At 41.8% G+C, this 12,807-nt stretch overlaps 1 protein-coding gene and 2 long non-coding RNA genes across 11 annotated transcripts in view; 1 reads left to right on the top strand and 2 right to left on the bottom strand.

Annotated features, from left to right (window-relative positions):
• Positions 1–6,754, bottom strand: part of MAP3K4 (mitogen-activated protein kinase kinase kinase 4) — a 122,143-nt gene extending 115,389 nt beyond the window's left edge. For 2 of the 8 annotated variants that reach the window (XM_075924569.1, XM_075924570.1), the window contains exon 1: positions 6,288–6,613. In XM_075924569.1, the coding sequence (XP_075780684.1) occupies positions 6,288–6,364 (77 nt within the window). In that variant the 5' untranslated portion in view covers positions 6,365–6,613. Of the gene's footprint in view, positions 1–6,287 lie in introns of all 8 variants that reach the window. The other 6 variants (XR_012902747.1, XM_075924566.1, XM_075924571.1 and 3 more) reach the window with 6 other exon arrangements.
• Positions 5,310–12,807, top strand: part of LOC142827940 (uncharacterized) — a 34,272-nt gene continuing 26,774 nt past the window's right edge. The window contains exon 1 of the long non-coding RNA XR_012902750.1: positions 5,310–5,637. This is a non-coding gene — a long non-coding RNA (uncharacterized LOC142827940). The remainder of the gene's footprint in view (positions 5,638–12,807) is intronic.
• Positions 11,333–12,807, bottom strand: part of LOC142827939 (uncharacterized) — a 39,962-nt gene continuing 38,487 nt past the window's right edge. For both annotated transcript variants that reach the window (XR_012902748.1, XR_012902749.1), the window contains exon 5: positions 11,333–11,608. This is a non-coding gene — a long non-coding RNA (uncharacterized LOC142827939). The remainder of the gene's footprint in view (positions 11,609–12,807) is intronic.

The raw sequence follows: 12,807 nt of genomic DNA, 5'->3' as shown, positions 1-12,807 counted from the left end.
CCCTATGCAGATGTGAACAGGTAACCAGTTCAACTGGCTAAAGGCAACAGTTAATGATTAAATAGGATTTTACATCCCTAAATAAAAGGCAGGCTGCATCCACACTAGGGATGTAAATGGGTATGGGTAACCAGTTAACCGGTGCTCAACCAGAGCAGCTTCCCACCTCCAGGCCTGCCAAGTTGTGGGGGCCAGAAACTGGCAGCCCTGTGGTAAACCCAAGGAATTTTGATCGGTTACACATTTCATATTTTTTACACCCCTAATACACATTAATAACTGTGGTGCTACAGGCAGCAGTGAAAGGCTCCGGCATATGAGGGGAAACAGGGAAAGGTTCTGACAGTTGCACACTACTCCAAAACCAGCAAAGTAGATGCAGAAAACTCCACTTGATCTTGAAGAGAGCCATGTAGGCTAATTGGTCTATGGTTCAGGAATGTAAAGCACGCTACTCACCTGAGCAGCGCCTCACTGTCTACACTGCTGTTAATACTCATGGCTGGGCATGCAGTTTTTGTACTCTATATGCCACCACAAGTGGAAGAGGGTAAAAGTTCAACCCAAATCGCAGCAAAAATGAAATTGACAAAACACTGTCAGTTTTACAGCTGCTACTGAGATCCCTATAGGTATAGTGAAATAGAAATGGCTTAGGTCACTTTTATTTTGTTGCTGCCTGGGAAAGCTATGAGCAACACATAAGTGCTGAAGTAATTCTCCGGAGAAGAGTCCCCAAACCACACCATTCAAAAACCAACCAAAAAAGCTAGGAAGGGGATAACTAAAGGGGTAAATTAGACTGTTGCAGGGGAATTAGAGGACTAGGGTAATGGGAGATCTACCTACTCCCTGCACAAATCAAAAGAATTCTTCCAACAGCCAGTCAGTAAGAGTATAAGTGGTGTAGAAGTAGAGTCACATTATTCTTTGCTAATAAGCTTAAAATGTCAGGGTTCAAGTAGGGAGTATGGGCAGCACCCTGATAAGAATCCCAGTACTCTCATCTTTCCTAGCAGCTGAAACTGGAGAAGTCCAGGCTTCTTCTTAGGGCATTGCCCTTGTACTTCACTGAGCCAGTGCATCGACCTCTGGATAAAAGATGTCAGGCAAAGTTTTCAATCCCTATCTAGAGAATTCTATACAGATACTTGTTTTTAAATCAATCTTCCTGACAGGTATTTTGGTTCAGAACTTTTGTATGAAGCAAGGTGAGCAACAAATAATTTTAAAGCAAATAACGTGAACAAATTCTGAAAATCTATGTAACAATGTTTTGTTTGTGTAAAAAGTTAATTCACAGATCTGAGAAAAAAGCTAAGGTAGCTGTACCTTCTGATACAATCCTGCTTCCTGATAGAAGCGAATATTAAATATTCAAATAAGTTCTTAAAACTAAAAATGCATTTTTAGTTACCAACTTATGAATTTTTGAAGTTGACAAAAATTTTCAATATCTGTATGAATTTTTATAAAACTTCTCATGGGAGCAAAGCGTGAAAACTTTAATAGTATTCATTAAATTAAAAATACCAACGTACCCCCTAATCTTTTCATTCTAAAAATCAGTGGATCTGTTTTTCACCACAGCATGGCTTGCATTCCACAAGGTTCAACATCACCAGCTTACATAATAAAACCAACCTTGACACAGAAAGCACTAATTAACAACCATGAAAACAACTGAAGCAGCCATGCTCTGCAAAGTAATACTTGTTGCTATGAATGCCAAAGACATCTCATCTAGCACTCCATGTGCATTTGTGTGTGGGTGAAGACGGTCATTCACTGATCTCAGTCTCATGCATCTGAGCAAAAGACGATGGTATATAAAAATGGAGTTTGTATTTTTTTGTTTCTTTAAATACCTGAAAAAAAAGAGGGGAAGCTCCTTCAAATTTTCCATTTGAAAATATAATCAGGGATAGAAAGTTAGTTTCATATTCTTTTTACTGATATATCAGTCCTGCAAATGTAGTTTATCAGCATGAGAAACATACTGAATTCAATTAATGAAAGAACACTGGAGTTCTCAAAATACTAGCTACCCCAAGAGACAAAAACCCAATTCATCATTGCCTGATGGCCAATAAATTTAGCAGATCAGTCAGAGTCAGTCTCCACATGGCACAGTTACCTCATTGGCAAGCCCCATTTCTTGCTTCTCCCCCCAACTCCAAGTCCTGGCACAACAGCTTGAGACAGAAGAGAGGGCTACAGACAACCAAGTGCAAGTTAGGGCATCTCTAAGGGTGTTCTCACTTTTGCTAAGGACCAAACCGGCCCCCAAATCACAGAAGTTCAGATGAACGAAGGATATCTTTTCTTCTACCTTGGATTTTGTGCTTGGTAGTTCTAGGGCACATCTGGTAATTGGGGCCTGTAGTCAAAGCTCCTAAGCTATCAAAAGGAACTAGCCAATTGAATGTTTTGAACAAGTAAATGAAATTTACCAAATGAAAGTAATAGGTAGCAGGTTTAAAACAAATAAAAGGAAGTTTTTCTTCACACAGCGCACGGTTGGCCTGTGGAACTCCTTGCCGAAGAGGGTTTTGCAGACCAGGATTTTGACAGGGTACAAGAAAGAACTAGATATATCCATGGAGGTTAGGTTCATCAACGGCTATGAGCCAGGATTGGTAGGAATGGTGTCCCTAGCCTCTGTCAGAAGCTGGGAACAAGAGAGGGATTGCTTGAAGATACCCTATTCTGTTCACTCCTTCTGGGGCATCTGGCATTGGCCACTGTTGGAAAACAGAATATTGGCCTAGACAGACCTTTGGTCGGACCCACTATGGCTGGTTCTTATGCATGTTTTTAAGTATTCACATTCATATAAGCAGAGCTTGACGAATGGCGGCGAAAGCTGCTCGCCAGCCCTGCACTGCGCATTTGCAAGACCCGTATTGCGTATGCGCATGCCGGAAACAAATGGGGCGCCTGGCTGAAATCTATGCACATCTTTTACCTTTAAAACTTGGATGCACTCATATTTCATTTATCTTTACCAAAAAAAAAAATCAAATACTACATATGAAATACTGCTCAAGCCTCTTTAGCAACATGATTTCACTTGTTGCTCTTAAGTACTTCAGTTTGTCCAGCATTCAATTTTAACCTTTCTTAAAAACTCTATTCTGAGCGAGAAAGTGGTATTTTTGAAGAAAAAGAAGAGGGCCTAGGACAAACGGTAGTTTTGAAGAAAGATTCTTGATCAAATGTCTTGAAGTAATAACTGATTTTGTGTAATTCAAACAAAATGTGACATTGCACTGTGTGCTTATCTTAATCCAATAAATGCATTGCTAAATTTATGCTCTGACAAGCTACTGAATCCCTGATTTATTTCAATAATTTGAAAGACCAAGACAATGTTCCACAAATGACAAAACAGGGGTCAATTTTTATTTTATAAATGCAAATATTTTGTTTATGATAAAATGTGTAAAGCCTAAACTTCATTATTTACTTAAAAAAAGAGTACAGTACAAGAAGCAGCGAAACGTACCTTGACACAAACCTGAAGGACCAGTAATAAGAGGGCATCTTCAGGCTCTTAAAACTGGACTGAAAGTTACCTATTTGTGTCACATGTTATCAAGTGGTCCTCAAATATTCTGTAGAAAACCCTTACATTTTAAACTCAAAATTTGAGAATTAAGTGAAAGGGGCACTGATTTAAGATATCGTTTTCAAAACCAAAGGCTCCCATCAGATCCATACAAATTGACACTTGAGTGGATGCAGAGTCTCACCAACTTCAACAGGGTTCTGAGCAAGTTGAAGATCTGACTGTGAAAGTGAGGTCTACATGTACTAGTAATGTTTAAATCTGGTGTAATTTTCCTACAGAAACTTCAACGTTCACTGTCCATTTTTTAAATAAATACAAGTTCTCTATGCAAACATGGAAATCATTTTACTCTAAAAGTCCATGTCTACAATTCATATGGAGGTGAATTATAGTGGGGAACAGGCAATTACACTACACAATCTAAGAATACCCAATTGTTTTGAGACACCTCCTATCCACTCTGAAAAAAAACTAAGTATTTAAGTTGCATTTGTTGGAGACAGTTGCCACCACATTACTCACACCCACATCCAACGGAAATGCATGAGCATAATCTATTCATGTAGAAGAGTAATCTACTGTACATGACAACTAAATTTGACTGTCTTTTGGTGTGTAGTCTTGATTACACATTTGTTTAAGCCTTTTTCTGCTTAATAATCTGTACTATTAGAACACCGCCTGAAAGGAAACTGGGAAACCTCTGAATTCACTAGTCCTTTACAGATCATGATACTCTTATTAATGACAACATAAATCAGTAGGAGACACTAGAGATATTAGATGTCGATTAACTGAATAATCATGTAACAGCATCAAATTTTAGCAGTTACACAACTATTCAACAGTCCCCTGCGGCAGGTCCAGCAGCCAGTGTGCTCTGGCCAGGCTCCTGGGGAGCCCCCTGCTGTCTCTGCATTCCACAGAGCAGCCTCTATCTGCTGCAAGCCTAGGACAACTATGGACAGAGGCTGCTCAGTGGCAGCCTGCCCTGCCCTGCCTTCCCCTCCTCCCCCAGCATGCTGCTGCCTCTCATAGACGCAGCAGCATGGGAACGTCCAGGCAGCACTGCGGAGCCATCACATGTGGACAACCAGAAGCTCTGTATGATCTGGTGCCACTGGCTCCTGCTCCCTCCCATCCTTTACAGCCTCTGATAGAGGCAGCAAGGGTGGGGAGAGTGCATGTAGTCAACAGGATTAACCGATACGCCTAGACCTATCATTTAATCATTTACTTGACTACATGCTGACATCCCTAGGAGACACAAAATTATTAACAATAGCTGACTTTTATAACCTTTTTAAAAATTACTTTACTTAGATATTAAAAAGTCAAATTATTTGCCATACAACTTCATAGTCCCCGTTCAAACTATATCTAAGGATAAATAATCATGTCTCTTTCAACACATTACAATAATAAGAGTCAGTAACGTTATCCAGGAGGATCTCATGAATATGACTGCACTTAGTTCTTCTTTACAGAGTGCCTGGATGTAGCATGCCTTCTCCTTATGTCACTAAATTGTACACAGTTGGAGTGTTTTAAAAGACTGTTTCCTGCGTGCCTCATGGTGAGAAGTAATGTATCAACAGGATGTTATTTTAAAGAGAAATAATTGTTAGGGAATTAACTTGAAGTTATGCAACAGCATCTGCAGCCAGTTGGAACCATTTAACCATTACTTTCTTTGCATCCTGATCCCTTAGTGGGGCTGAGATGGAGATTTCCAATAAGTCAGTTTGCAATTCAGCATGTTCAGGACACCCAGATAGTAAAAAGAAGCTGGAGGCTGTACAGAATGTTTTTAAATGTTTTCTTTCATCAGCTATCTATTGCACCATTTCCAAAAGCAATACTTTGAGAGGTGTTTGCTTACTCTGAGACTACAATTTTCTTCAAGAGCCAGAGAAGCCTACACTACCTATTGTTATCCACAACTACAAAACTGCTAAATCTTCTTGCATATCTATGTATCTGTGGCCACAACAAATAGTAAATCAATGGGGAGCGGTCACCCTGGACCATCATCACTGAAAAGAAAAGTAGCGATCTAAAAGGTACTGTTCTCTTTTTTTACTTCAGGGAACGGGCCACCTCCATGAAACATTGCCAGTGTTTGTAGCTTTTCGGGGGAGGTGGAAGAACCGGGACGTCTGTTTTTTTAGTGGTTTCCTCCGCGCCACCATCCTCTCCTGCTGCGCTGGGGTGTGTAACGATCACGCGGAGTGTTACCTTTCCCCACTGCCGCCGCGGGAGATTTGCTGGCGAAAGAGTTTCCCCTCCGAGGCCGTTTGCAGAACTGCTGAAGCAGCAGAGCAGCAGCTGCGCCTTTTGCACCGAAACGGGAGGGGGGGGCACCCAGCGCAGCCGCTGCGGTTTGCATGTGCGGGATACCGGGGAGGCTGGCGGGGCAGGAGAGGGGGAGCAGCCCCCAAATCCTTGTCCCAGCGAGCGGCTCCCAGCTCCCGCAGCAGAGAGGCGGCTGCCCCGCCTGGGCTGATCACGGAGCGGTGGGTCGGGGGCAGGTGGCGCCTGAGCAGGGAGACCAGGTGGCGCCTGAGCAGGGAGACCCGGTGCCGGCTCCGGTCCCCGCGGGAGCAGGGCGCGGCCCGGAGTAGGGGGCGGGGAACTGGCTCACTATGTGGCAACAGGCGGCCAGGGTCCCTGCCTGTGGGTGGCTCGTTATTTGGCAGCGCCGGTTACTGACCTCCTCGGGCTCAGCCCCGGCGGCTCCTCCTCCATGGCGGCGGCGGCAGCAGGGAGCAGCGCGGCGGCGTCTCTCATGCATGCACCGAGGCCGGCATAGCCGCAGCGGGCCCCAGTCTGCAGCCCGGCGCTGGGGGGCGGGGGGAGGCGTCTCTACCCGGCTGCAGGAACCCGCCCGCAAAGAGCCGCCCGCGAGGCCGCCATCTTGCAAACAGTCTCGGGGGGGGGGGAGGACAGAAGCCGGGAACAGCGCTACGGCGCACGCCGAGGGACAAGGACAACCACATGCGCTCGCGCCTCCCCTTTGGCGAGAGGAGAGGGCGGGGCGGCGTGAGGCCCGTCACTCGCCTTTCCCAACGGGCCTGGGGGGGAAGCCCGAATGTGATGACGTCACTGACCCATGAGTCGGCGGCTGCTCGCTCTTGCTGAGCCGCACGTGGCCCCGGGCAGGGAGCGAGCGGGGCGCTCCGGCTGCGCGGCGCCTGGGAGCCTCTCAGCCCCGCTCGCTCCTGCCGAAGCTTCTCGCCCTCCCGGGTGCAGCGGGAACCCAGAAACCTGAACCGGAAAAGCCCGAAGCCAAACCCACCGCCCGGCCAACCTTCACATGGGCGGGGGGAAGGGCCTGATGGGTTTGGTTTTCTCCTAGGGATGGTAAAACACTGCGCTGGTGCCAGGGGCGCGGTGCCAGCAGCCTTTCCTCCCAGGGTGCGGGGAACATGGATGAATTAAGCGCTCTCACTGTGCCCTGGGAATCTCCCAAGGAGTTGTCCAGTTACAAACATGAAGTGACCGTGAAAACTGCCTGTTCTCGCGGCCTTGAGGGAGATGGGGGAGGAGGGGAGCGTTCCTCTTAAACAGATTTCGGCTGTCACTGAAATTGACAGTAGGCTGGCTAGATACTGATGCTCCTCAAGTACCTCCTCCCACCAGGCTTGTCAAATGTCATCAGCCCCGGCCTACTTCTGTAGAAATCCCTAGATCACATCCCTCCAAGGTCAGAGAGTGCAGTTAAATGGATAGGACGGTAGAGAAGAGGGAGGTGGAAAATTTGACAGCTCTGGAGCAATTACCTAATTCGTCCTGCATTGGCAGTTTTGGTGGGGTTTTGGGTTTTGTTTGTTTTTGTTTTTTCTATGCACTGCTCTGACCTCCAACAACGCTATCTTCTGCAGGCTAAGTCCCTGCAATAAGGGTTCTGTTTTTTGATTGTGGAAATCAGGTCACTTTAAAGCCCACCGCAGAATTATCCACCAATTTCAACTAAGAACTGAAGTAAAACTACATCCATTTGCAACTATAGGTGGAAAATATCGGAGGGAAAAATGCAATTTCCTGGCTGAACTGGAACTTGGCTAGAATGCTTAGCCCTTAAGGCTCTATTTAATCACTATGGATGATCAAGCCCTCATTTTTACATCTTACTGTAATGAAAGCAGTCTCGCACCCCCAAGATTAGTACTGATTTTGAAAGAGTGCTACATATTGTATCAGCATCTCCACTTGCTATAGCACTAAGAAATAATACCCATGAAGTATATATTACGTTTCTTTGGGGGATTAAATACAAAAAATAAGGGATTAGAATCAGAGCCACTGTCTGTTTTATGTTAAAACCTTCCATGAAATTAACCATACACCAGATGTGCAAATCCATTTATGATCTTAATATTACATCAGACTTCAACAGATTTTTAACCGATGTAAAATTATTGACATGCTTCTGTGATTCAAATAGAAATATCTCAGTGTGTTTAAAATACTTGACCTGTGAATCACAGTTAAGCAGTATGTACTATTTATTTTTAGTAAGAATTTTTCTGTTTTGTATTAACATTGATTTTGAACATTAATAATCCAGAAGATATTGCTAATATAAATTTATGAGCATTGTTAAACAGCCAATCCCAAATGTCTGGAACCAGATCAATGGATGTATGAAGACTTGCATTTATCATGCTAGTTCACCATCAAGAGAATATTGCTGTGCAAATGTTGTGCTTTCTGAAGTAAAATGATACAGATGACAAAAGCAGCACTGAAGTAAATGAGTGTGAAAGATTGTCTGGCTCATATGACTAAATCCAGAAACAAAAAAGAGTTCAAAAGCCAGTTAAGTCTTCTCCATAACACCTACAATTTATATTAGTACGTATACACTGCGGAACTATTTTGGGATACCGGAAGAATCCTGAAATAGCTATTCCGAATTTATTGAAGCAGCTCATTATTTTGAAATTGTTTTCAAAATAATGGGCGGCTTATTCAATGTGGGTTAAGGGGAATTTTGGAATGGTGCATCATAATTATGAAATAAGCTAGCATAAGCACAAATTGCATAGCTTATTTTGAGCTAAGGGTGCTGTGTAGATGCGCTCTTAGGGTACGTCTACACTGCACGCTTATTTCGGAATAATCAATTTCGGAAGAAATATTCCTAAATAGCTGATTTTGAAATAATACGTCTACACTACAGGGAATTTAGAGCCCCAGGAAGAACTAGGAAGTAATTACTTTGAATGGCCATGGGGAGGAGGTATTTTGAAATCACAGCAGTGGTACATGAGGTTTACAGAAGTCAGAATAAGCCATCCATTATTTTGAAATTATTTCAAAATAATGGAATTGCTGTGTAGATGCTTGCATAGTTATTTTGGAATAATGGCCATTACTCTGAAATAACGCTGCTGTGTAGACACACCCTTAGTTATTAACAAATCTCAAAGCTCTACAAAGCAAAGAAACTGACATGAATCTTACCTTATCTACCCAATAAATAAATACCTTATTGTATCACGTATACATAAATGTATGTACTCTAAATGGATGTATGGGTTTTTTCCACACTGCTTGCTTCATTAGTGATACTGGTTTTTTCAATATGTTCATTTGATTGCTGCAGATAACAAGAACAAAATGTAGTGTGACAGAAATCATAGCTATATATAAACTGCTGGAATTTTTGTGAATTGTATTGTGGTATCAGTCTGATACCATTTCCTTGGTGTGGTTGGGGTATTTTTTGTTTTGTTTTGTTTTGCTTTGTTTTGTTTTGTCAGGCAAAGATGTGTTTATACTAAGCAATCATTGTGGAAGTTTTTGAGTTTCTCAGTCTCTATCTCAGAACAAGCACCCTCATAATTTACTAGAATCAAATTCATTTTATTATGTAGTGTAAACATTTTGGATGCACTTTTTGTCATGGAGAGAATGGCATTTTGTGATTATGCTTGAGGGAGGCCTTCAGAGGATATACTACTGCATCAGCTGAACAGTCAAGCAAAGTGGGGTCTTACATTCAACTCAACTGATGACATTTCACGGTTTGACATAAGGCAGTGTTTCACAAACTGTGCTCTGCGGAGCCCCAAGGCTCTGCGAGACATCTCCAGGGGCTCCGTGAGGTTGACAAACTGGAAACATCGATAGGTACAACACATACAATCAGTGGACCACTGGGGCACTGCATAAATTTTTACACATGTAAAGGGCTGCAGAGCCCAAAAAGTTTGAGAACTGCTGACATTGCATTAATGATTCATAAAATGATTTATAAAATCATTATATTAATGATTTTTTTCAATAAATATATTCTCTCCTTTTAATTCAAAATGTTCCCCTGCTAGATTCTGATTCCAGATACAATGATGCACTAATGTATGATATCCACAAGTAAAATTGACCAGTTCCATTGTTGGAGCAGAAGGAAGTTCAGAAAGGAAACAAACAACATAGGGATCAGGAAACAAGATTTTATAATCTCTCAGTTTATTCATCTTAGGTATTCTTTGCAGTATTGCTAACATCAAGCATTAAAAATCATGAGTAAGGCACCCTGAATCATGAGATTGTCTGTCTTTAAAATCATAATGTAAAAAATATTAAATTAATGTTTGTTTTATTTGCCGTCACGTTTGTAAGCATTTATGGTGCACTTACTTCATGTTTTCAATTTTTTTCTGCAACCAACTGGTCTACACTGGACCAGGCAGGTCATCTTAAGGTACTCCATCCAGCTACACAAAATACATAGTTGGTGACAGCTTAGTTTAAGCTGAGCCGCGATGGTGTCTAGACTGCAGGAGCACACCCTCCTGTCAGCTTCCCTTACTCCTTGCAGATCAAGGAGTACTAGATGTCAGTGGGGGCTGCCCTCAGTGTTCAGTTTGGGGGTCTACCCTAGACCCACTAAATCAAACACCAGAAGATTGACCTCTAGATGCTCGATCTTCTCTGTAGTGTAGACATGCCCCAGTTCTGGGACTCAGATGAAATCACGAGTTGGCAACTTTGTTAGTAACAAAAATATGGACATAGTTTTAGAATAGCCTTTTGAATTTCTACCTTGCGTTCTCTTCTAAATCCATTGTATTAAGAATATATAGGGTCAGTTTTCACCATTCCATCACAAACATCAGATAGGCCTATCATGTTTATGATTTTGTTACTTCTGAATAACATTGTATTTTATTAGCTATTTTTATCTATACACAACAAATACTCATAAAGTAACAGGTTAAAAAAAGAAAAAAATATGTCCAGCAACTACATGACTATGTGTCAGAGAATACCTTTATTAGACATCGTCTGTTGAACATGGTCATGGATTCAAGTATTGGTTTCATTTTCTGTGTCAGTTATTCACAGGAAGATAAGGCTTATACCTCAATCTAAGGCACTTACAACTGAATATTGTAAGGCATTTTAATCTTGTGAACATTTCATTTATGCATTGTAAAACATTATTTTCATGAAAATAAGAGTGGCTGTGGGATTAGTTATCCTCATCTCATAACTGTTATTAGAGTCACAATAACTACATTAAAAAAATCCTGGAAACAAAATCCTACCTTCATTAGGCACTAGAAATGAAGTGCAAGATCTAGTTAAGAATCCTGAAGAATGGATTTGCAAATTTCCAGGGTCAGAGATTAAGACAGTTCTTCTGTGATACAGTGAACTAGTATAGGACATATGATACCTGTATTTGAAAATTAGTAAACCACATCTGAGTGTGTTTATTTTATACAGATCTTCATCTTGTCCCAGAATCCAAACAGATACCAAGACAAATTTCCATGTAAAAACTTGTGAATTCTCCCATCTACAGGAATGTTTTTTCATAGTTCAGTAAAACTCCAATAGTCTGGCATCCAGTTGTATGGCACTCCCGATAGTCCGGCATCAAAATGGCAAGAGCCTAGTGAATGAGCTTCGGCAAAAAACGAGTCACAAAGCAGCAGCGGTAGCAGCTGAACTGAGGGAAACAGGATGGGACCGAGTCAGTCTGCCACTGGCATTGTGTGATGCTGGACAGTGCTTGTGCTACAATATAAAGGGTTAAAAACACTTTATATACTGTATATATATATATATATATATATATGTATATATATATATATATAACCAGTTTATAGTACCTCCTGATAGTCCGGCATATCTGATAATCCGGCACCACCTAGGTCCCAAAGGTTCCGGATTATCGGAAGTCTACTGTAGTTCAATAATAGGACAAAAGAGGATCTTTTACAGAAATAAACCTCAATCTGCAGAAAGGAATCATTTGAGCCTATCTGCAATTCATTTAATGTGTGAATCTCTATGGGAAATTAAAGCATTATATTGTATACATATCTGCTCAATCAGCTACAATCATTGTGATTCACTCACTGCAGCAGTCTGTCTGATAGCTGCCAGATCTTGCTCAGCTGCAGCATTCAACAGCTGTGCTATAACAGAGCTAGTCAACTCGACATTTCTTTCTAAACACTGTCAGTCCACATTCTGCATGTTAGATCATGCTGGTCTTTGGTGCCATTAAGTCATCTCTATTATAGGAGCATGTTAGTAATAGTAACATGAGGTCAGGAACATTCTTAGGATTATTGCCCTGCCACTTCAACTGGATAAGGTATTCTTCTCTACTTCCTGTCCTAAATAGTGATTGTGCAGGGTTGCTAATGCCATTAATACAACTGCATGACCCACGTAGGAGGTGGATGAATTTACAGGGTGGGTGAAGTGGCATGCTCTTAATGGACAAAAGCCTGGGCTTGGGCCTATTGCCTTACAGTAAAACATTGCTAGATATTCTGCAAGGTGTTTTGGGTACCAACATCAATTTGCCATGGCAGGATAGGATTGGACACATAGGACCAAGTTCATTGCACTGTTTTTTTGCTCCATTTTGTGTGAGCATTGTATTTGCTGCAGTAATTGACAGTCTAGACAGCATCTAGATCTCAGCTTTAGAGCATATTGAATTTTGGCCTACCCTGCCCCTTTAATTAAAATCATATCTTTTGTAGGCCTGGCCCATGTTGAGGTGTTTTGAATATGTCTCATTACAGAGTTCTGTGCACATAACTGCAGGATTCTCTCTGACACCCTAAAAATGTGGGCATAATTTAACAAATGGAACCTAAACCATAGTGAGTGCATCAAGGTTGAAAGACAAAAAGTGGGCAGGTGTGATAAGTTATGAGGATATAACAGTGAATGTCATGTGTGATTTGTATTCAGCC

The sequence above is a fragment of the Pelodiscus sinensis genome, chromosome 3 (assembly GCF_049634645.1).
Source record: "Pelodiscus sinensis isolate JC-2024 chromosome 3, ASM4963464v1, whole genome shotgun sequence".
NCBI classification, from domain to species: Eukaryota; Metazoa; Chordata; order Testudines; family Trionychidae; genus Pelodiscus; species Pelodiscus sinensis.
Note: the sequence above shows the minus strand (reverse complement) of the source record. Positions and strands in the feature narration are given on the sequence as shown.